Genomic DNA, 24,416 nt, shown 5'->3' with positions numbered 1-24,416 from the left:
AAAAAATGTAATACTGAGTGATCTCATTGACTTCACACATTTGCATGATTCTGAAAGCACAGTTGCTTTTTCACTCGGTGATCTAGATGAGCATAAGTGTGTTTCGGTTCCTTAAACCTTTTTCTCCCCTCCTCTCATTCCATGCAGAAGAAAACTGAGATGTGGTTTGTGAAGAAGACCTTTCTTCTTGCCACTAAAAATAGTAGTGATCATCTTCATTATGGTGGATCGGAGAGCGTGTGGACAGCTAAGGATAAGTGAACTCCGAAAAAGACATTGTGCAATGTCAGTTTCCCTGAGGGTAAAAGCAACATTAAAAGCAGGACAGCATTTCCTGCCACTTGTTTTAAGTCAGTTCATTCAGATACAAGGTTAGTAGACAAGAGTGTATATTACGGAGAAAGTACTGTGAAGAAAGGAGAATGCCATAGCTGTCTGCTGATGCAGTAAGCCTGTGTGGAATGAGATTGCTAAGAAATGCTGTGGAGGTGCTCTGAAATCACAGATACAGAGCTTTCATTTGTGGTCGCTAGAGAAATAACTTACTCTATTGACGTTTGAGTTTTGTTTGAGGACGAGTTTGTGAAGTATGAAAAAAAAGCTCACATGCCCCCCCAGAGATGTGCAGATGCTGCGGTGGCTTTGCAGTCTGTTGGATATCTCATGGATTTTTAATAGCCCTGAGAAATTAGGAAAATATTATACAAGCCACCCATCAGCATTGTCACTGTCTTTTTTGGTTAAAGTGAGCTTGGATTTACATTCTGATAACTGGAGCTTTTTTGTTTGTTCTTGACAGTCGTCCAAAGTGGATGCCTAAGTAAAAGGCTAAAAAGCAGGGTTAAGTATACTTGCTGAAGGCTCACAGCCTCTGGCTATTTGTTGCTCGGGGACTTTCTGGGCCAGTAGCAGTTCCTGTGTTTACAATCCACACAGTGATTTGTCTCCTGTAAACACAGAAAAGAGAATGAGTTCTGTCCTGTTAGATCAGATCTCTTGGGGACAAATAATTTCAGCACTTCTTTGCCTGGCTTACATCACTTCAGCCAGTCCTAACAAACAGTATTTATGGCCCAGTGAAGGTGATTTAATGCATAGTGTGGAAGTGTAATTTAGTTTTCAGTAATTCTGATTATCATCTGCTTTCTCAAGCCGTTAAAAGTTCTTTGTTGTTTGTGCCATTTGCACTTTCGTTTCTTTGCTAGTAAGAAACTAGCTTTCCAAATCTTAAGAGGAAGGGAGCAGTTGTTTCCTTACTTCTCTGTCAGGGTTATTAACAGTGTGTCTATTAAAACATCAGCCTCTTACAAATGTCAGTTTAAACTGCTGTAACAAGTTCGTTTATACCCGTACCATAAACTGTTAACTGGGTTGGCAAAATAGTCATGAGGCAGCATACAAGTGGCTGCTAGAAGTAGTGACCAGGAATAAATTGTTCAAGGGCTTTCAAAGTCAGATTTTCCCCTAAATATCTGGGAAATTGAACATATTTTTTTCTGTTTTTTTTTTTTTTTTTTTTTTCCCAGAGTTGTACCAGGCAGATAGAATTCATGTCATGTGAAGTGCTGCTGGTACTTATCTGAAGAATAATGCAGAAAGTAATTTCAATGAAACATGCTCATTTCTTATTAAGCCCAGGTTTTACTAAGATCCATTCTGTTTATGTACAGGACACGTTATGGGTGGGCTCCATTATCAGCTGTGGCAGGATATGGAGAGCACTTAGATTCTGAATACTTAATATATTTTGAGCCTGAATTTGCTGAACTACTATTTGAAGCTGTCTTAGCTTCAAAGTTGGAGATTTCAAATGGCTTTCTAGATACCCTGTCATGCTGTAATTTCAATGACTTGAAGAAACCTCTTTGGTGGTTGAAAGTGTTACTAGAAAAACAGTTCTGTGCTGCAAACAGCTGAGTATTTCAGAGTGCTTCCAGGTAAGTGTTCAGGTGAATTATTGTATATGTTGATGACCTGTTTTATTTGAAATACTTTGCAGCTAAGACATGAGTAAAAAACATTTTTTAAACTCTCCTGTCTATACAGTAGGAAAGAGTAATGTGGTAGGAGTCCAGACCTTTTTAGCATTTCCAGTGTGTGACTCCTACTATTAATATTCATACTTCTATTTGTTTTAAGCTTAAGAGGGAATTCATGTCAAGCTGCTGCAAATTTCATAGACTATTTGGTAGTATGAGCATCTCAGAAGTTAGCATAGAACATGGGGCATGGTTTATTTCTGCAAGTGTAGATTATAAGTTTGAGTTGGTTGTAGAAGAAAATTTCTAGAGTTGTTAAGCACCACTGCATGATGCTTAAGTGACACACAAATTACGTATTCTGAGTTACATAAACTCTACTCTTAATGTTTAACTGAGCTGTCATTGCAATCTGTCCCCTTGCTCTGTTAGGGTAATGCATGTTTGGTGTACGTTATTATGTTGGCATTTATAGTTAGTGTTGAGTCAGGAACTGAGCTGACTTAGGCTGCATATACCAAATGTAGATATCAGATCAGTGATTTCAAGTAGTAATCATGTGACTTCTGAGTGTGTTAGTATTCAGAAGAATAGTTCATGATTAGTGAGGAGATACTGAATGCGATTGTGATTTATAAAGTAGGATTACATCAGTAAGTTTTCATTTCTCTGTTTACTAACAGGAAAACCAGTTAAGACTACATAACAATAATAACATTGAGATGCACAATCTAGATGCTTATGTGAAACTTAAAGAAAGCAATAAGTAGGCTAGGAGCTGGTTCGTACCTTGTGCTGGTGTTTTGTTGTGTGCTGGGGCTGTGCTTTCACAAGGCGGGGGGGGAAATAGTAGAAATAAGTTCAAGTGAAAATTCAGCAATGCTGCAATGCTGTGCAGTACAGCAAAAACCTGAAAGGGTCCAAAAATTCATATAACTTCTCTTCATATCTTGTGTCCAAGATTTTTCTGTGCATAGTCTAAGAAAATACCTTTCTTTTTTCTAAAGTGAGAAAGTTAAGAACTGTGGGTTTAAAGGGTTTTTTTCCCCTTTTTTTGAATATTTTCATCTGTGTACTGAAATTAGAGTACAGTCTCAAAAGTTTGCTCTGGCACTCATTTGTGCTATTCCATGCACATTTTGAGGTGCCAGCTCGCTGAACAGAAACTTATTCCTAAGAAAACCATTAAAATGTTTGCAGCTAAGTTGCACTGGTTTTATTAAAGGACATGAAGTTTAATTGTTTTATCTGTTGCTAATAAGTAAAATTTACCCTTAGTTCAATTTTTCCAAAATGCTTATATTAAGTCAGGCAGAATGGTGACTCAGCTCTCCTTTCAACTGTGGTAGTGATTACATTTCTGTTAGACCTCAAACTGTCTGATATTTCCGACAGGTCCTTCTAGCAGCTTGGCATTCCACAACTGCTAGCAACAGTGACTAGTGACTAATTGCTTGGATTTTAATGATTAGGTTGTGAAATTCTACTTAAAGCAAGCATTAGTGAGACAAAAGAAATGCTGATGGCACGTTTACTGTAGCTCTGCTACTGAGGAGTAGGAAGGTGTACTGCTCTTAAAGTAGTAGTTGTGAAACACCACACGTATCAGTTTTAAGCTGGACGTGCAACAGGCTGTGTTAAATTAAGTTTAAGCATGGGAAGTAAATTGCTGCAGTCTGCAGACAGCAGCTTTTTGACCTTGATTGTTCCACAGTGAAGGAAGTCTAGTGATATGCTAGATAAGGCTTTCAGTTCATGCGTTGGAGATGCTAATAAATGAAAACTGTTTTGAGACTTCATCTCATGTTAACTCCAGTGACTGGTTATTGTCTTTTTATCATTATTTAAAAGGTAAAATAGGAGAAGAAAAAAGAGAAGGAACCGTTGAATGGGAAAAGGCGGGAAAAGGTAGCGACAGCTCTCTGGTGAAGCTGCATTAGTGTGTTTCTATGACTAGTGTAGGGGGAAAAAAAAGAAAAACTACTGTTTAAAATGAAGTGTAGGATTTCTTAGAAGGGCTTGTCTTATGCCTGAGAGAGTATTTGGTTTATCTTATGCTCAGTTCAGTTTTGTAGGGCTAGGATATGTAATGAAGATGTTGAATCCTGTTAGGAAAGTGTACTTTCTGACATCAGTGTTCAGGACAGATAAGGGTTTTGCCATGGAAACTTTTTCTAATCCTTCAAAATATGTCAAACAGAGCTTTATGTGGGAGCTCCAGACTAGGTACACTTCCTAATCAAATCCATTAGAGTTTTGTTGAAAATATTTTTAGAAAGAATAGAATAAAACTGCGGTAACAGCTGTTGGACTTCTGGAGAGGAAGAAGTAGTACTAATTTGTTACATCTAGGACACTTTTGGTGTATCTCATTCTTTAGAAACTAAGTATTGAAGTGTCTTAATTGTGAGTATCTTTGGAAATCTATATAAAACTTTTTTTGTGTTTAGATCACTCAACATATAAGCTTGCTTAAAAATTACAGTGCTCACATGCTTGGAAAGAAAGATAATAGAATATAAATAATAATAGAATATGAATTTCACAACTTGAAGTTCCTTTTTTAATAAAAGCAGGTTTTCTATCAACTTTCCTCCTCTGCTGTTTAAGGGTCTATTTCTGGTTCCTGCTTCCAGCTGCCAGAATCTTGAAGCCTTCACCATCTCTTGCCAGGAGAAACAGGTGCGGGGTGCACTTCCTTTGATTCTCGGAACCCATGGCTCCCCCTGCAGTTCTTTTGAGACAGTAAAGTGCCTCAGACCCTTGGCCATTCCAGCTTTACTTCCTTACTTGGCAGAAAAGTAATAGGTAAAATAGTGTTCTCTTACCTCCACCTTCCAGTCTATGTCTGTGTATTCAGGATATCTGCGTTTCCTTTTATATTGAGGCTTAAAGTATGCCTTTGCTTGCAGTTAACAGAGTTTGTACACTTCATATAGCTGAAACTTAGTAGGGAATCTGGGCTCTTGCTTCCTTGAAAAAAAAACCAAACAAACAGAAAAGTGCTGGACACAATACTGTGATGACAGAGTGAAAAGAGGCTGAGAGACTACTTGGGGGAAGAAACATCCATACACATTTTTTGTAGATAAATGTATCTGGAAGAGAAAAAGAATAATTTTTCCAGCTAATTTTGGCTGTTGAGTGCTGTTCCTCTTTTCAGTTCATCCTCTGGTAATTGCTTAATCAAAACTTTAAATATTGTGTTCCCATCCTTTCTGCATTGTCATTGGGAAAATAAGACCTAAATATTTTAGTGTTTATGTACTTCTTCGATTTCAGAAGTAACTCTAGTGAATAAATTAGCAAGGCTATAAGAACTAATTTTAGAAAATATGAATAGCATCTATAGAATTTTCCTTGGGTGGTTTGTTCATTAATTTTGTTTTCAGAGGCATCTCTTTAAATTAAGATAGACTACCCAGTAAAATACTTTTGTCATTCAACTGTCAAGCAAAGCTGGGTATGCATTATTTTACTTTATAAGCTTATTCTAGGCTTTTTAGAGCACCAGAACAGCTGTGTAGCTCTTTCTGACAAAAGGCCCAGTGCCCCTCACCTCAGTAATTCCAGTTTGAAAGTGAAAATACACATCACTGATTGTGAAGTGATATTCACCATATGCAGGCAAACAAGAATCACTGAATAGTTTGGGTTGGAAGTGACCTTTAAGATCATCCAGTTCCATCCCTCTGCTATAGGCAGGGACACCTCCTACTAGAGGAGGTTGCTCAAAGCCCCATCCAGCCTGGCCTTGAGTGCTTCCAGGGTAGGGGGCTTTCACAGCCTCGCTGGGCAACCTGTTCCAGTCTCTCACCACCCTCACAGTAAAGAATTTCTTTCTAACATGTTGTCTAAATCTGTCCTCTTACAGTCTAAAGACATTTTCCCTCATCCTGTCACTACCTGTCCTTGTAAAAGTCCATCCCCAGCTTTCCTGTAGGCCCCCTTCAGGTACTGGAAGGGCATATGAGATCCCCCCGGAGCCTTCTCTTCTCCAGGCTAAAGAGCCCCAGCTCTCTCAGCCTGTCCTCACAGAGGAGGTGCTCCAGCCCTCTGATCATCTTCGTGGTCCTCCTCTGGACCTGCCTCCCACAGCTCCATGTCCTTCTTGAGTTGGGGGCTTCAGAACTGGTCAGCGTACTCCATGTGGAGTCTCACAGGAGCAGAGTAGAGGGGCAGAATCACCTTCCTTGACCTGCTGGTCACACTTTTCTTGATGCACACCAGGATACAGTTGTCCTTCTGGGCTGCAAGCATACACTGCCGGCTCCTGTTGAGTCTTTCATGAACCAACATTCCTAAATCCTTCTCAGGGCTGCCCTTGAGCCATTCTCCACCCAATGTTTATCTGTGCTTGTGAATAGGCCTGATCCTGGTGCAGCACCTTGCACTTGACCTTTTTGAACTTCATGAGGTTGGCATGGGCCAACCTCTCAAGCCTATCCTGGTCTCTCTGGATAGCATCCCTTCCCTCTAGCATGTCAACTGCACCATTTAGCTTGGTGCTGTCTGCAAACTTGCTGAGGGTCCCACTGTCAATGTTGCCTACAAAGGTGTTAAAAAACACCAGTTCCAGCACCGATCCTTGGGGAGCACCACTCATCAATGGGCTCCAATTGGACACTGAGTCACTGACCACAACTCTCTGAGCGTGACCCTCCGCCCAATTCTTCATCCAGTGAATTGTTTGTCCATGAAATGTATTTTTCTCCAATTTGGTGACCAGAATGTAATGCAAGACAGTGTCACACACTTTACACAAGTCCAAGTAGATGACGTCGTTGTCTTCCTTTATCCTCAGATGCTCTAACTCCTTCATAAAAGGCCATCAAGTTTGTCAGGCCTGACTTGCCCTTGGTGAGGCAGGTTCAAGAAACAATCAGATTCTGCAAAATGAGGCTAAGCTGGATCAGACCTACGGAATAGCCTGATCACAGAATCACAGAATGGTTTTTGTTGAAAGGGACCTTGAGAGATCATCTAGTCCAACAGCTTTGCTGTGGGCAGGGACACTTTTCACTAGATCAGGTTGCTCACAGCCCTGTCCCTTCCTCTGTGTAAAAACTGTCTTGTCAGAAACAGAAGAGCTTGTATTGTTTGTTTTGTCATCCTCTAGTACACAAATAAATCTTCATATTTATATGGATAGGTAAAAACATACAGTCAACAAAGACTTTAAAAATCAGAGTTGCAAGTTATGATTGTACAACAACAAATTGCTTCTGAGTATATTTAACAAGTAACTATATCCTTTTGTGTTGTTTCTGTGAGTGTGATAAGTTTTATTTAAATCAGTCGTAGTGAAGAAGTGACGTTTGTTACACCGCTGTCAAAATGCCTTCTTGTGTGTGCATTGGTCATATGTTGCTTTGTGTTAATGCAGATCTGGGCTTTATTCACATAAAATCTTGGCAGCCCTGCCCCTGGGGATATTGACTGAGCCCAGAGTACACCATGTTGGCCCTTCAAGTTATTGGTTAAGATGTAAAGATCATTCCTAGGACAAACCTCTGCAGCGTCCCACCTTTCACCAGCCTCCAGATAGCCTACCACTCATAGCTGTTCTCCTCTGACCACCCAACTGTGTTTCTGACAGTCATCCCATTCAATCAGAGTTTTCCAGTTCCCTGATATTCAATTTCTTAAAGTTCCCATGGCCCCTTCTAGTGTCCTGAGGCATTTCATTGTTAGCTTTTTTTGCACAATAAAAACCTACCAATTAATCTTTATTTCATGTATTCAGCAGTTCCTATGCTCATGACTACTTTCTTGCTCTGTGATTAATTTTCTTGGTGATGTCTCTGTGAGACTTTGCCTTATTTAAGAAGCCTAGTACTGGCCTTTTTTTTATAATGCAGATTGTAGTCATTTCAGATAATTCTACCTAGTGTCTGAAGTAAAGCTAACTGATTCACATTCAAAGTAGATTTGGGTTGGGTTTTTTTTTTTAGTTGCTTTAAAACAGATTGGGTCTAGGCCTACAAGAATGTTGTCTGTAGCCCAGGCATATTGTAGTTCTAAATTATTTGCCTACTCTTCCCTTTGAAATGGTAATTTTGATTTTGATATGCATGCTAGATAATAATGGTTTTGAAGAGCTCTGCAACTAGCATAAGTTACTTTACATTCGTAGTAAAGCATTAATTTTATTGGCAGTACTTTGGCAGTTGCATTGTTTTGGTGGCGATCTAATGCTCGAGTTCTCATTCAGATTTCTTGTTTATGATCAACTAAAATTCCTGTCCCTTTTGAAATTGTTGTTGGCTTTAAAATCTTCCTATTTTTATACCTGAATGTTTACAGTTTCTTCTTTTCTGTGTGATGTGGGAGCCTTGTCAGTTTAGCATTGCATGTGCTGTATATCATTCTCCTTTACTCCCAAACGTTATATTTCATCCTTCGTTCTGGTATTGCCCATAGAGCATTCCCTTGCTTACCATTCATGTGAATTGTATTCCTTTCCTACCAACAAGAGGCATTCCTCAACTCAGCTGAACATAGAATATACTCAACAGAATAACTTAGGCAGGAATACCTCTGAATTTTGCGTTGTGTAAAAGTCTTACCAACCACTTTGCCCTCACTGTCAGAACCATCCTGTTTTGGTGTGCCACCACAAATCTGTTATCACAGTTATCCAATTTATTTATTTATTTTTAATTAGCAACGATTCAACTGTTGGAATACCTTTCACCTGACAGTTTGAGAGCAGATGTTAGAAATCTTGAGAAGCAAGTGTAGGCTGCGGTACAAGCAGATTTTTATGTGTTAGTTGTGGTGGGAATACCTGCATAAAAGTGCAAGTCGTCCACAAAATTTTTGCAAGTTGTTTACACGTTTCTTTTTTAGCTTTCAAACTGTGCTTTAGAACAGAATTATTGTTTTGATTATGGGTTGCATGGGTACATGTTTGCAAATGTGAAATTACCCTACGCTTACTTGTTTGACTGTCTTCTGGATGTTGTTACCAGCATATAGTTGTCAGTTTCTCAGTTCAGTTGGTGTTTACTTAGTGCTGTGTCTGTGCAGGAGAAAAGTGTAATTCCTGTTATCCTTGTTAGATGACACCATGCAGATAATGTTTTTTTGTCAGTATTTGTTACTTGTCAGTGATCAAGATAGAGATGAGCAGAAGTTATCTCTTCTTAGGGGAGGGACACTAGGGAAGGGCTAGGGTAGTGGCTGTTGGTTGGTTTGTGGTTTGTTTTCTTTGTGTGCGTGTGTGTTTGTTGATGTTTTCATCCTTAAAGGAGTAGCTCAATTATGTTCTGTTTACAGACAGAATAATGCTGTCCTTTACTTTCTGTTTGTAGTGTAACATAGGTTCGTGTGTGATCGTGATTTATTTGCTTTATTTCTTGTATAGCTTGTTGAAGCATTGTGGCCTGCTTGCTGATTTCATATAAAGCAGAGCACTGCTAACTATGCCTGGATGTTTCTATAAAATACTAAGTGCATGTGTCAAATTTCTGTAGAAAGAATATTCTGTTACCTTTGCAAGAGCTGCTGGCTGAATGAAGTAATTAAACAGAAGTGTGCATAATTAATGAACAAATTCAATGCAATTCCTCTTTCTCGGAGAAAAAATTACTGAAAATGTAGGCTAAAATTGTATTTAAAAAGCAAACAATTAAACAGAAAACTTCCTTAGTGCCCTTGGAATCTTTTATCATGTGAGCCAAAGGAAATGCCTACCTTATGTTGTCATTGGAACAGCATTTATTTGAGGTTCCCTTAGGCCTCATTTTTACCCTGCTAACTAAACTGGATGTGTGCAGTGAAAGTCTTTTTCATATATATATATATATTTACAAGAAATAGTCTGATTTCGCAGCAGTTTCTATCTGTAGTTAATTAGGTTTTCTACAAGAAAAAGAAAACAAGGGTTTTTTTTTTTTTTTGAGAGAGAGAGAGACTGTGTTTTGACAAATGTGGTTTTGCTTGTTTTGCTTTTTTTTTTTTTTTTAATTCTTTATACACAAGGAAGAAGCCATAGAAGTCATACTTACTCAGAATAATGAAGGACTTCCGTAACAGATCAAGATTTAGGATGCAGGTAAAATGACTGATAAGTCTTCTGCTGTAGCCACTAGATCCTTCTTCACTTGTAAGATTTTCTGAGAATTGTACAAGAAAATGATACCATAGCAATTGGGATAGAGATGAACATATGTTGCTAAGAAACTACATGGTCTGTTCTGGACCAGTCGCTCTGATAAAGTGGCTGCTTTAAGTTGTTGCATATGGAAAAGAGCCACTTCAGGTGATGTGCTTTTTGCTCCACCAATTTCTGACCTGCAATGCTTGCCTTTGCAGATGGAACATGAGGATTTTGTAATGGAGGGGCATGGCAAGACTCCACCTCCTGGTGAAGAAAACAAACAGTGAGTCACACGTTTATTTAAAAAGGGCCTTACCATCGTAGTAAATGGTGTGAAGCACTCTTGTTTAAATGTGCTGGGAGCATTTGTTGGTTGTTTAGTGCCCGCCCCTTTGGTTCTTTAAATACCCGTATTTAATAGTGGATAGTGGCTGAAAATCAGGACGTTGCCTTGCCTTAAATTTAAAAGCACAGAAATATGCTTTGCAATTTCAGAAGGTAAATCAGAATTTGTTGTGAAAGAGAATTGTTCTGGATGTTTAGCGCTCAGGTAGTAAATTCCACTTTTTATTTTTTAAATTAAAATTTGTACATTAAACATTTATATATTTCTCTTTGGGGAAGTAATTTGAAATATGCTAGAGCTAGGGCCTTTCTCTTGTCGTGCAAATAGTAGATTGGTTGTCTCTGAAATGCAAGTCTTAATGAATTAAAATGTGGTATGTGAAAGGAGATGAAATTGTAAACAAAATGCTTTCTCAAGGATGAACAATTTAAGATCCAGGTACTTCATGTTTTAAGGAAAAAAGCTTGATGAGAGGAAGAAATGACAGGTTTCTATTAGCAAAATGCATGGAGAAAACGGTGTTTCCAATGACTTGAGACTGAAATCCAGGAGCAAAAGAGCAGAGCTTTGCCCTAAATGCTTATTCCAGTAATGACTGAATTCTGTATTCTTTCCTTCGACTAATACAATGGTAATTTAATGTTGGTATCACAATTAAATGTTTTCCCTGACATACCTTTTGAAACAAGCAAAAGGATTATCTTTAGGAAATCCACAGCACAAATCTTTAATCAACACCCCCGCCCTCCCAGTGTGCCCAGTGGGATGTCACATCATGAACAGGAATTCTTTTGTCTCTTTAGTCAGCTGTATGCTTGTTGCAGAAAGGTTGGGATTTGACTCAACTTGAAGGTCTTCCTTACCTTTCAGATCAGCTATTGACTGTAAGTTAACTGCCTCTGCAACAGTAAGAAAATCTTTCTGAGGTAGCCAAGATGAGCTTGGGGAAGTTCTAATGCTGAGCGTGCACATTCTTTCCACCATGGAAGTGAGCCAAACTTCTCAAAGTAATTGCTGCTATTTCTTTCTATTCAGACTGCCCAACTTACTGTGGTACCAAGAGTTACAAAGCTTATTGAAGTAGAAAAGTAGAAACTTTCAGAAAGTTCCAGAAAGAAATCAGCACAGGAGTAAAATTTAAAGAGCGGGAGATACATTTCTGCTCTTCTGAATTACTTACTTATACAATAGTACCTGTTGTTACAGTGAGTATTTAAGAGATGTTGTACTGGATTTATCCTAGCCTTTTATTTGCTGTCTTATTTTAGGTGCAAGTGGAAGCTATGGTTATTTCACAGTTGACCTGATTTCTAGTTAGAGCTTTTCCAAGTGCCTTACAATTGCTCTATTCTCCAAAACTATAGTTATTGGAAAGAGAATGAGATTAGTGACTGGCACAAGTAATTTGTTGGTTTTGTTTTGTTTTTATTTTTTTCTTAACTAATACATTTATATTTTTGTGTATCAAATAGTAAATTGATAGAAGTCTTAGAGTGCAGTTTCAGTAATATTGCTATGAGATGAAAATAATTTTGTGTAGTTGTAGCATAATGCTAGGAATATTATATTGTGGGTACAGCTTTTGAGTTTAAATTGGTCACTTAAATCTTTTTCTACCAACCGTCTCAAATTTTCATCTACCTGACAAAAATTGCCTGCCAAGATGGAGCTTAACTCTTGGAAGTGATGTTGAAAGTAACTTCCATTAAGTATTAGTTGGACATCCTGGAGTTGGGTCTATAATGGGACACAGAGGGGCCAGAGCAACTGAAAATGAGGAAAAGCTGAGGTCTGGTACTGTTTCATTGAGAGATTAGAAGGTTTGGAGTCAGGTGAATTAATCCATGTGTATAGATAGATACCTGATGGGATTGCAGACATTTCTCTGTGCTGCCTGGTGAAGCAAGAAGCAGCAAAGACAACTTGATATATAGAAAATTGCAATCAAGAAAGGAAAAAAAATCCCCAAAACTGTGGGGGTTGTCAAGCAATGGAATAGACTGCCCAGAGAAGTAGTGCTGCAAGATACTCAAAACCCAGCTGGATGCAAGTGTAAGCAACCTGTTGTAGTTAGGCCGACTTTGAGAAAAGGGTGGGATTAATCATCTCCAGAGATGTTTCTGTAGTTCTCCATGTGTGTATATTCAGTGGTGTCTTCCTGCTTGGTTTGAATTGAACTCAAAGCTTATTAGTGAGAAGAAATAGATCGTAAGTTTGAATGTGAGTCAGATGTTTGCTACAGTCATGCATACACTAGATAAAGACAAGTCCTTCCCTTTCCAGCTGTTCATCAGACTTCATAGTTTACTCCCTCTACAGTTGTGCAGATGGATTTTTTGTTGTTGTTTTGAGTGCTTTAATTTCTTTCCTGAAAAGCTGACCGTGTTAATTGAATTGCCTTTCATGTGGGTAACTCTACTGACATTATATTGAGAAGATCATTTTCAGCAACAGACCTGTGAGGGAATTAACTTGCATCAGAGTGCTGGAGGAGTCAGCAAGTGTTAACCTTAGGCAAACCCAGAAAATTTTTAATATTTAACTGCATTCCAATGGATTCAAATAAGATTTGAATTGGCAATGAAGAAAACAGAAATAAAAAGGCACTTCTGAGAAATGGTCAGTGCAAGCAATAGTTTTAAACTAGCTGTGGTTTAGTGTGAAATTTCCTTTGCAAAATCACAGCTGTATAGTGGGCTACAAGGAGCTGACATCTATGGGTGAGTTCAAGCACTTTATTTCAGAAATGCAGTAGACTATTTCAGCACAATTTGAGTCAGGGATGAAAACTTGACACTGCAAAAGCCTGCTATCTTTAAAAAAAAGTGGTATAATCTCACTATTTGCTGTATTGAGGATTCTTGTATTTGCTGTATTAAAGATACAAAAAGCAAAATAACACTATTTCACAGAGCAAATTCTCAGCTACAAAAATGCTGTTTTTCAACATATTCACCACTGTTAGCTCTGCATTTTTGCCAGCAATGAACAAGAGCCTGTATGCTGTGCTCATAAAAATCTGCACTAGCAGAGGTGACCCATGGTTTCACAGCTGTTATGACAGCATTATTGCTGTTTCCCGTGCAGTCCACCTTTCCTCAGCCTGAACAAGTGGCAGTCAGAAGACACCTAGTCCAGACTGTTAGGGGGGTATGGTAGGATGGTCCTGCCAAGATTGTCAGTGTGTTTCACAGTCTGGTATGAGGTCTGGTGTTGTCTTCTTCTCTGGCTGCAATATGCAAGTTTATGCTTTCTGCTTTGTTAGTGTTGTGAGGTAGTGGTTGGAGGTTATAGTTTTTATGGGTTCCAGGAAATCCAGAAGGACCACCCCTTTCCTATCTTAAAAGAAAGTGCACATCACTTTACCTTCTGAGAACCACGTCTTGAGCTTATTCTTCTGTGTGGAATTCACATGACCACTACATGGACTGCTGTTTTGACTCCTGCTCATAGTGGAGATACCACATCTCGTCATTGGTAATGACATGCTCTGGAAAGCTGTCACCTTCAGCCTTGTGTTGGTTCAGTAGGTCCTGAGAAGCTTGCATACACTGTGAGCCTTGGTGAGACCTATGTGGCTCAAATGTTGCAATATTTGAACATTGCCGCCACCATTTCCAGTGCACTGAAGCCAATATTCAGCTCCGAACGCAGTTTTTTGGTAATAATCCACTGAGCTGTGCCAATGAGCTGATCGAGAGGCTCTTCGTTTCATGGGGTAACAGCTGTGCACAGCCATCCGGAACACAGTTTGTCTTTCACATGGCTGTGACCACTGCTGAAATGCATCACCCGCTGTCTTACTGCGCTCAAATCCACTGTGTGGTCTCCATGAACGTTCAGCAAGTGTAGTGAATATTGATGAGTAGAGTTTTTTCCACATGGAGGAGTTCAGTGACACACCTTTGCTTCATCTGCACTTCCACGTCAGATGTTGTTTTGTCAAGACTGCCCCTCTGCTGCTCACTGTCACATGGCAGCAAAATGTAATGGAATGTTGGTGACAAGACCATATCACCAACATCTCTGATGTCACAAGCCAATATAATAAATAGGACGTATTACTTTTGGAGCAACCCTTGTCGATTGTGTACAGGGTTTTTGGACTAGTTATTTCCAATGTGAATATAAGTCATTCAGATTGGAGCCAGCTTGTTATCCACCAGGATACCCAGGTCCCTCTCCTCAGAGCTCCTCTCCAGCAGGTCATCCCTCAACCTGTACCGGTGCATGCAGTTATTCCTCCCTAGGAGCAAGACTCTATACTTGCTCTTGTTAAACCTCATCTGGTTTCTTTCTGCCCAACTCTCTGGCCTGTCCAGGTCTTGCTGAAAGGCAGCACAGCCTTATGGTGTGTCAATCGTTCCTCCCAGCTTTGTGTCATCAGCAAACTTGCTGAAGGTGGACTCTATCCCCTCACCAAGGTCACTGATGAAGATGTTGAACAGGACCGCACCCAGCACCGACCCCTGAGGAACGCTGTTAAGTACAGGCCTCCAACTGGACTCTGTGCCACTGATCACAACCCTCTGAAATCTTCAAGTCAGCCAGTTTTCAACCCACCTCACCATTCACTCATCTATCCTACACCTCCTCGACTTTGTTATAAAGATACTGTGGGAGATAGTGTCAAATGTGTTGCTGAAATCAAGGTAGACTACGTGCACTGCTCTCCCCTCATCCACCCAGCAGTAATGACATCATAGAAGGCCACCAAGTTGGTTGAGCATGACCTCCCCCTGGTGAACCCATGCTGACTACTCCTGATAACTCTCTCTTCTTCCAACTGCCTGGAGATGGCATCCAGAACAAACTGTGCCATCACCTTTCCAGGGACGGAGGTGAGGCTGACTGGCCTGTAGTTACCAGGATCCTCATCCTTGTCCTTTTGAAGACTGGAATCATGTTGGCTACCGTCCGGTCTTCAGGCACCTCTCCCATTCTCCAGGATCTCTCAAAGATGATACACAGCGGCTCAGCAATCACTTCTGCCAACTCCCTCAGCATTACTTCATTCAAAATTTAAAAGTATATGGGAGGGCAGGAGACCATGAAACTAAGGCTCGAGGTGAAAACTGAGTAGCCCATCCAACTGAAATTCAGGTATACTTTCATCAGCTTCACATTGTAGAAGTCCATTTTTACTCCCTGCAATGGAGCAGCAGGACAAGCTTGCATCTCTACCTGTGTGTGTGTGTAAGGGGAGAGAGCCTGAAGCACAGAAAAACATAGCCCTTTGTTGTGCAATTCAGTGGGCAGCAATGGATGAGACAGCAGTGAGTTCTGGGGCTGTAGAGCAGCTATGTTTTAGCCATAAGACTGGTAAGTTAATAATGTTGTAAAGGCTGGCTTGCACTTCTCAAGATACATAGTTCTAAACAGTGTGACCAGCAAAAACATGCAGAATTCATACATTAGACTTTAGTATTTTAAGTGCCAAGAGATTCATCAGTTCTGTTCCGTATTTTATTAGTTTAATGTTCTGGTTATTTTTTTCATCTTTTTGTACCTACAATTAGAGCTCAGACAGGAACTAATCCCCAGGAAAACTCTAGTCTGAATATTCTATGCAAAAATCATTTAAATTAGGTATTCACTTCTGCAAGCTAGTCTTTAAAATGTTTGAAAATGTTTTCAATTGTCATTTAATGTTTTTAAGACACCTCGTTTCACCTACTCACTCATTTTTCTGTCAAATCTTATATTAGGAGGCAGCAAAACATTTAGCGTAGCATGTCTTATTTTGTCATGAAGAGATACCAGCTTTCCATCTACCTCAGCTATAACCTCCACCATTAGCATAGTGTCATTCTGCAAGCATTTTCTAAGTATGTGGATAATTGAAAACTAGAGGACTGAGGAAAAAGAAACAATTGAGATCACACAGAAAAATGTTGAATCTGAAGGGAAATTCACATGTGTTTATCCTGCACTGCTGCTAATGTGGAGAGAGGAAAAGATTTGTGGACAGTATGCATTCTACATTTGAACAGTATGATGCTTCTTTTCCCTGGGATTTTGTAGTGCTTTCTTCCAGATGTCTTCTGGTAAGAGCAGCCTGGTTTGTTGTTTTTTCCAAGGTCTGTATTTGTCCTGCGTAGGAAGGGCACAAAACCTGCTTCTGAACTTGCAGTCTTGTCTGACCAAGAGACTTTTTTGTATGTGTAGTCTTTCCAAAACAAGAAAAAAGTACATTTCTGTTCCAATTCGCTGATTTATAAACGCGGTTTCCCAGAGTCGATATTGCATTGACACCAACGACGCTATTAATTTCTCTAATCATTTAGTTGTAGTTGTAATTTCTAGCAAAAATTCGGATTTACCACCGTCTTAAACAGCTGATTGTACTTCGAAGCCGCGAGCATTTGTATACTGACCAAACTCCTACAATCCCGGAGCCTCTTCATTCAAGCATCACCTCCACCCCATGCTCTCTCCTCCTTGTTAAGGACTACCGACGGGACACTGCATTAACATCTCGTTCATTGTTCAAGCGGTCTTTCTGGTTTGGTTGCTGAGTGGCTGTTGCCCCTCCCTCTCCTAAGCAGGCACTTCTCAGAAGCTGCCCGAGGTAACTGCCTTCGGATGCATCATTTGTATGGATGGCTGGAAATGGCTCTCTTTTCAGCTGTACATTGCTCTTAGACAGAAACTGCTGGGCGACATCTTACACAAGAGTGAGATAAGTTGCTTCCAGGTTGATCTGTGATCCTTCTTTGTTTCTATCTTTAGTAAAAACATAAATCTCAATAGGTTTGACCCTTTTTTTTCTTGTTCTTACCCCGACCTTCTCAAACAACCGCTTATGATGTACAAACTTAAAGTTTATGGTCTGTATTAAACGTTACATGAAAAGACATAGATGAAGGAATAACTACTAAATACTCCATTTGTGATTTATCTCCTGCCTTTACATGGAAGACCACTTACTATGAAGTATCTTACTTTAGGTGAGCAGGAAAAATGATTTAAAGAAACTTGAGGACAGTTTGATTTCTTGCTCATTCTCCCTACTACTGTTCCTCTTTTTATAACTGTCATAAAGAGTAATAAGAATAAAACATTTAGTAGCATCCTGTGTTTAGACAAGGAAATCCCTGGAAAGCATGCTTAAAAGTTCATTAAACAAAATCAGTTTTTTCCATTAATAAATTGAACGTATTATTTCTGGTTAATATACATAAATGCATATTTTAACACTTTTTGAAAGAGAAGATATTGTCTTCCAATATGCTTGTAAAATAGAAGGGGGGGAAGGAATTCTGCTTTTCAGTTTCCAGTCGATGCATTGATTTTTTTGAATGGTTTGTTGTTGGACTGAACAGTAAAAAACAGTAAAAAAAAGACAAAAGTCTTTCTGCATGTAGAGGTATTTACTGCTGAGGAAAAAGTGGCTTAGTTTGTAAACAAGCTCTGGTTTTAGCTAAAATGTTAGTGATCAGTCAAGTTGCTTAGCTTTACCTTTTCAAATCAGTAGTAAAGGTGTATAGCGTGAATATAACCTCATATAATTGTATTTGAATTTATTAATGATGAAGCTTATTGAAAATTGGCTCGTTTTTTAAAAATTAATTAATTTACAGTAGGAAAAATGTTAGTAAATTAAAAGTTGTAATCACTTTGTATTCATTCTTTAAAATTTAGTGTAACCTGCTACAGACGCTGAATACACAAATATTAACAGCAGACTTAAATAATTTTCCTTGCTGTTCTCTAAGTGTTAAGAATAATTCTGAGCTCCATCTTTATATTCTCAATATTACTAGCATCATAGCTGTCTATTACTAGCGTGATTGTATAGTTGTGAAAAAAGATGTAGCTACACCAAGCTGGTGCCACTCAATTTTAGTGAGGATTCACATCCTGGCCTCTCAGAGCAAGCCATTGGCATCATAAATGTTTGTGAATTACGGTCCTGAAAGAATTTCTTTCACGTTCTCTCCAAAGGATAAATACATTCTTCACGTCTCCTGTATTCTTTGTACGTACACCCAGATGAATGACTGAATATTCATTTCAAGCATATGGAGAGAAGGAAAAAAAAAAGGGGGGGGCTAATGGGTTTTGTATTCTCCTGTTGTTTCCTGTGTTCAGTAAACAGAAATTTTGGTGACTGTCCACTGTGCTGTACAGATGCTATAAATGAGAAGTAGGATAAAAATATGTTAAATGATCTTGGCATGAACTTGGTTGCAAGTTGCTGAACCTATCTAGACCCTTTAGGAAGTGACCATCCACTACTGTAAAATATGCTCCTCATGGAAGTAAAGTGGACATAGGTCTCACTGTATGACTAAAAGTACTGCTTCCTGAGGTCTAGGTGGTGTGAACTGAAAACTTGTTTACAGAGGTACTTTGGAACTCTTCAAGTGCATCGCCCCTCTGTCATGCTGTTATCTGGTGAGCTGGTAGGATTTCTCTTACTCCTACCTTGATAGATTTGCTGAATTCTTTGCACATAACTTAGTCATGTTTAGGGCTCATTCTAGTTTGCGTTAAGTTGGTGTATGCATCTGAGTATTTGACAGCAGCAGAGCTTGTAGAATTTTCTTTAGGGGTAGCTAGCTGTTACTTCTAACGTTTCAAACCAGAGGGCTGTACATGAAGGCAAATTACTCAGGAAAGATATTCAACTTGCTTGAAAAGATCAGTTTACAGTATTTAACTAAAATAAATAATTCTTTTCACTAGAAAAATGAGTCATATTGAGGAAATCTTTTCCTACAGTAATCCTGAGTGTGTGTTCGCTTTGAATTGTTATGAATATTTTTTAAAATATATTCTTTCTTATCGTATTGTGGTTCCTTTAATGCGAACAAAGGAAAATGGGTTGGTGCCAGTTGGAACCAAGATGCCAGAAATTCCTTTGCTCAGAGGTTTCCGGGCCAGTGACTGAACTCCCCACACGAAAACTCAAAACAAGTTAGAACAATTCGTTGAGAAGTACTGATCTGTCTTACCATAAATAAAAAAGTACCTACAAAAATTGAAGTGCAGCACGCCTTCCTTTCGAGTCTAGGAAGAAAGAAAGGAGTGCAAGGTCTAGAATAAGACTAATGCTTTCATTCCAAAAATCTTTTGTGAGATGTCCATAAATACTTGTGAGAAATCTGCTTTGCACAGACATTAGCTCAGTCGCTGAAGTAAATAGGATATATTGAATTTCAGAGGAGATATATCTGAAGGATCCATATAAGGAAGAGGTCCTGTTGTGGTGAAGTGTTTATAGTTGAGAAAGTTAGGTTTTTCCTTAAATATTTTAACCTTAATGTTTGCTGCAATTCCATTTGAAGCTTCTGGCCTTAAACAGAGGGGAGGGAAGCATATAACCAGTGAGTTTATTGCTTCTTTTGAGATGCACAGTAACAGCTATTGTTGATGGAAGGTCAGTTCAATCAATCCTCTAACTGGCACGGTAATTCCCATGTTGTAAACAACAATTAGAAAGCAACAGCTTGCTGTGTATATGGATGGAGTGATAGTCTATATTATTTCCCTGAACATCTGTTCATACTTGAGGAAAAAAAAAGTATAATCTTTATTATTTTTTTCCCTAGCATAGATAGAATTGGATAAAACTGATGCACTTTTAATATTTCATAGTTGTCTTCAGTTTGTACAATTCAGAAACTGAGGGTGGACGCCCATTAGGAGGGAATTACAATCTCCAAAGTCGAGGAGCTGCTGAGAAGATAGTACAGGGGGACGTTAATGAATTATCTAAAGTCTCAGAATACTCATCCGTGCAGGTTTCCTTGCATTTTGTGTTAGTGGAGAATGCTCCCGTAGTTGGCGAGGATATGTGTGTAAGTGATTTCTGCAACTTCCAAAAAAACTCACTTGGCGTTTGTAGACTTGACTGAAGATTTGGGGAGCTTGTTGTTTTGTTTCCTGTCATTAAGTCTCATGTGATTTGCAATTTGCTTTGTATGTATGTAGCTTTCCGAGTAAGTTTGAAGCTTCTTGTCTAGTTTGGCTCAAGGGAGCAGGAGGACTAAGAAATGACAATATATTTACAATTACCAGCATGTTAAACATCGGTGATTGCCTAGAAAAGAGATGGAAGTTAATTTCCTACTAAAAGGAGGGCTTCGGAACAGAGCAAGCGATTATATTTTCTGGCTATGTCTGTTGATAGCTCATCATCATCATAATACGTGCTTCGAGATGAACTGCAGCAGATGCTATCTTTTGCCTGTGTTTGGAGTGCTGCAGGAGGTGCAGAAGCAGTCTGCATGGGACTGGTGTACTGGTGGGACCTTGGCATCAAAGGATAGCTGGATGTTCAGGAAGCTGGGATTAGTGTGGCAGAGATTCAGCGATGTGTGACAGAGACTGGTAGGAAATGAGTTTTTACTTCTATTGTTCACTGAACAACTTTGTTAAAAGGAAGATAGAAGGCTTTATCCTTCTCCACTTGGGAAAGGACATTCAAGGAGCTCGAACAAGTGGAGGCATAGCTATTTGTAGGCTGAACAGCAAGGGAAAGTACTGTTGCAGGTTAAGGAAAAATTTAGGTGGAAACGTGGGTGTGAGCAAAATTTTCTGAATGAAGTTTGTCTTCGAAGTTACCCTTCTGTGAACACTCCATTAATGTATAGATTCAAAACTTTGTCTTGGCCTTGAGGTAATGGATTGTTTTTAAACTTAATGTGCTGTGAACTTTTTGTGTCTTTCACTCTTCTTTTGTCCCTGGCAAGAAAAAAGATCTGATTTTTACTGTGGTTCCAAACCACTGCTGTAATATAAATTCTGCATACTAAAGTTGGATACTGTGTTCCTAAAATTTGGTGATAAGTGCCTTTGTGCATGGCACGCAACAAGCAGTTGTAATCTTTTCACAAACCATGCAGGCTTTTCCTATGTTGATTACTTTCAGTCAAAGTATTTTTCTGCATAGAAAGAAGCTGCTTTATGCTTTGGCTACTGTAGTTTAAATAAACAGAAATAAAACACCTGCTCACTGTAGTTTCACAATTCTGCATATATCTCACTGCTCCCTGAAGTTGGGGGAGGAAAAGAATATATAGTTTTCCTTAGGAATGAGTATTTTGTCCTTGAAGAATGCTCGGACACTTCAAAGTCTGAACTCCTACAGAGGGGAGGCCATCTCTTGAACAATGGCTTGTGCGCCGTTGCTTTGAAGACTTCAAAAAGAAGAAAGAAAGCTGATAGTTGATACAGCCAGTTTTAGTTATTGTCTTTCTTTTCAGAACAGCTAGGGATTCGGTATCTCTGTTTGGAGAAAATAATTGAATGTGATCTGAATTATTGGATATCCAGGACAGAGCAGCTAGGAACTTCACACAGACATCTACCAAATATAGGAAGCAAGATGCTTTGGAATCCTGATTTTTAACCTGATGTTATAAGTTGTTTTCTTGAAATAAATCATGTGGCATATATTAGAGCACTCAAGGAATAGTTAAGACCTGTTATTCTGTTCCTTCAATTCAGTGTTTTTCTGCTTGCTTTTTTATTATTAGACATATTGCAACTATGTGCGTACATATCCCTCCTCTCAGAGTTGCATGCTTTTAACTTCATCTCGGGAAAGACAAAGTGACCTTTCTAAATCCCGTCCACTTGAGGTGAACAAGCTGCACTTGGCGCTCACAAGCACAGTAATCCAGGTCAGTTGATCCTGCGGTGACCACTCTTCCTGCCTCTGTCAAAGCACCCGCTTTCTTTGTTGGTGTGGGGAAATTGAGCTGATGAGCTGCAGTGGGATGGAGGGCCTGTGAGCCTCAGTTCACTTTGGAATTTGCCTCTCGGATACTCTCGGAAACAAATTATTCACTAACAGAAAAAAGTTGGTGAGAAGCCGTTTGTGCTATGAGAAACTTGTTAATTTCCTCGGCAGAAACCTCAAATATTATGCCCTCAGCTGACTTGACGTTTTCACTTCCATTACATCAGCTATGAAGAACTTAGTAGGGGAATAAATAAGTTTTAAATTTGTCACCACAAGTAGTATGGGCAACACAGATGGGAGGACTGTTGTAGGATGGTGAGAGTGCAGCCTTCAAAATAAGCAAGGTCGCATCTAACTGTAAGGCTTTGAGCTAAAACAACATGGCAGCCCTGCAGACAGGGAGTTTTGCATAAGAGCTGAATGAACCTGAATCCTTTTAAAACAGCGTGAAGATCTGCAGGTCAGCTGGGACCTGCAGTCCTTCAGGTGACTGCTAGAGAGTGTGGTTGATATCCCAGTTCATGTGCTGGACACTGGAGCATCCCCGTATACATAAAGCTGACGCCTAATTCAATGGTTTCGTATCCAAAGATCACCTAGAAGGTGTGTCTGTATCTAGAACCAAAATGCAGCTTGATGTGAATTTAAAAACCATTCTCCTGCTGCCTCAGCTGGTGGGATCCTCAGATGGAAGGTGCTTAGAAATGAAGTGTTTGCGATCAGGGAACGTAGTATAAACAAGGATATAACATTAGAACACTAGCTCTTAACAGTGCTGTTGGCATCAGAAAGCTTGCAATGTATGCAGAAGTTGTTGCCTTGGTTGGATATTTATATTAAAAAAGGAATCCAGAAGTTGTTTCCCATGGAAACAAAACATAGGTGGTTTTCACCTTGTCGGTGGGATCCACAACTCCTCATGAAGACAAACAAGGCAAGGTAAAACAGGCCCATGGCCATGTGGAGTCAGGCCAGAGAAGAAGACAACCTTTCTCTGACATCCTTTCTCCTGCTCTGACTTCAGCACATTGCCAGCCTTGACTGGACCGCCTTACCACACCCTTGGTATGGTCTGGATTTGGAGCCTATTGCCTTCCACCTCTGGGGCTTGAGGAGAGGTGGGACTGCGTGGGAAACATCTGCCTGGGAATGATGCTGTCATAGCAGCTGTGAAGCAGAGGGTCACCTCTGCCGGCGCAGATTACTAAGTGTGGTATGCAGGCTCTTGTTCATTGAAAATGAAAATGCTTGCTAATTGGTGGTATGTTGGAAAATAGCGTGTTACAGCTCTGTGTAGTAGTGCTGTTGTGCTTTGTTCTAATTTTGAAGGAAGTAGATAGGAGGCGTTACTTTCAGAGCAACGTATGCACTGTCCCCTGCTCCTGGCAACTCGGGCAAGCGCGGGCTGCTTGAAGACTTCTCCAGCACTGTTAGCTCCTGAAGGGACAGCTTCCAGGGAGCTGGCAAACTGCGACGTGGTTGAGAGGATTTGAGTCCAAGTAGCACAGGCTCGGCTTTGGGGGGGAAGTGAAATTATCTGCAGCTTAGTGCACGCTTCCAGCCGCAGCGTGACCACACGCACACAGCGCATGCAGCTGCAGCGCTTGACGCAGTTACTCAGAAGGCAGCAGCGTCGGCGCACCTCCCGAGCCGCCGTCAGCCGTCTCCCAGGCGCGTCCGCGGCGCGGGGATTCGGGCACGCGCTACACCGGTCGGGCGCGCTCGCTGCGCGGCCCCTTTAAGGTGGCGCGGGGTCGGGCCCCGCCGCGTGATTGACGGGCCGGCGGCGTCACGTGACCGGGCTCTATTTGAAGGTCACAAAAAGCTGCTTCCTTTAGAGAGAGGGAGTGCGAGGGAGGGAGCGGGAGAGCGAGCGAGGGAGGGAGCTCAAGCCAAAATGGCCGACGGAGTCTCTGCTGGCTTCTGAACGTTTGAAATTGAAAAAAAACAAACGCGAGATCGTTTCGGGATTTTTTTTTTTTCATTTCCATTTCTACCTTGTATGCCTCAACTCGCTGGATTTAAGCACTGCTGCACTTTATGAGGTTAGTGGCGCCTTTACATTTGATCATTACGACGATTTAATATGTTAAAAAAATTTTTTTTTTTTTTTAATTACCCGTTCGTCGGTTTTAAGGAGCCCGACCCGGCCGTGCGCAGCGCGGCTCCGTGGGTCTCTGTGCGCGGTGCGGGGCTCCGGCAGCGCCTGCGGAGCGCTTCGGAAAGATGGCTCTGCGCGAGTGCGGCTTTGGGGGCGATTTGTCACGTAAAGCACCTGGGCGGATGGCTGCA

The 24,416-nt window shown here is 40.2% G+C and overlaps 1 protein-coding gene across 9 annotated transcripts in view; it reads left to right on the top strand.

Moving 5' to 3' along the window:
- The window catches only part of TNRC6B (trinucleotide repeat containing adaptor 6B), a 126,030-nt gene that overhangs the window by 27,534 nt on the left and 74,080 nt on the right, over positions 1 to 24,416 (top strand). For 6 of the 9 annotated variants that reach the window (XM_065742941.1, XM_065742934.1, XM_065742933.1 and 3 more), the window contains one exon: positions 10,299 to 10,366. The exons of 2 other annotated variants lie outside the window; for them this stretch is intronic. In XM_065742941.1, coding sequence (XP_065599013.1) covers positions 10,299 to 10,366 — 68 coding nt within the window. Of the gene's footprint in view, positions 1 to 10,298; positions 10,367 to 23,956; positions 24,170 to 24,416 lie in introns of those variants that run through there. One more of the 9 variants, XM_065742937.1, reaches the window with a different exon arrangement.

This window comes from Cyrtonyx montezumae, unplaced genomic scaffold (assembly GCF_038088225.1).
Source record: "Cyrtonyx montezumae isolate F1298 unplaced genomic scaffold, pur_monq_1.0 scaffold_3, whole genome shotgun sequence".
NCBI classification, from domain to species: domain Eukaryota; kingdom Metazoa; phylum Chordata; class Aves; order Galliformes; family Odontophoridae; genus Cyrtonyx; species Cyrtonyx montezumae.
This window is presented reverse-complemented; position numbering and strand designations above follow the sequence as displayed.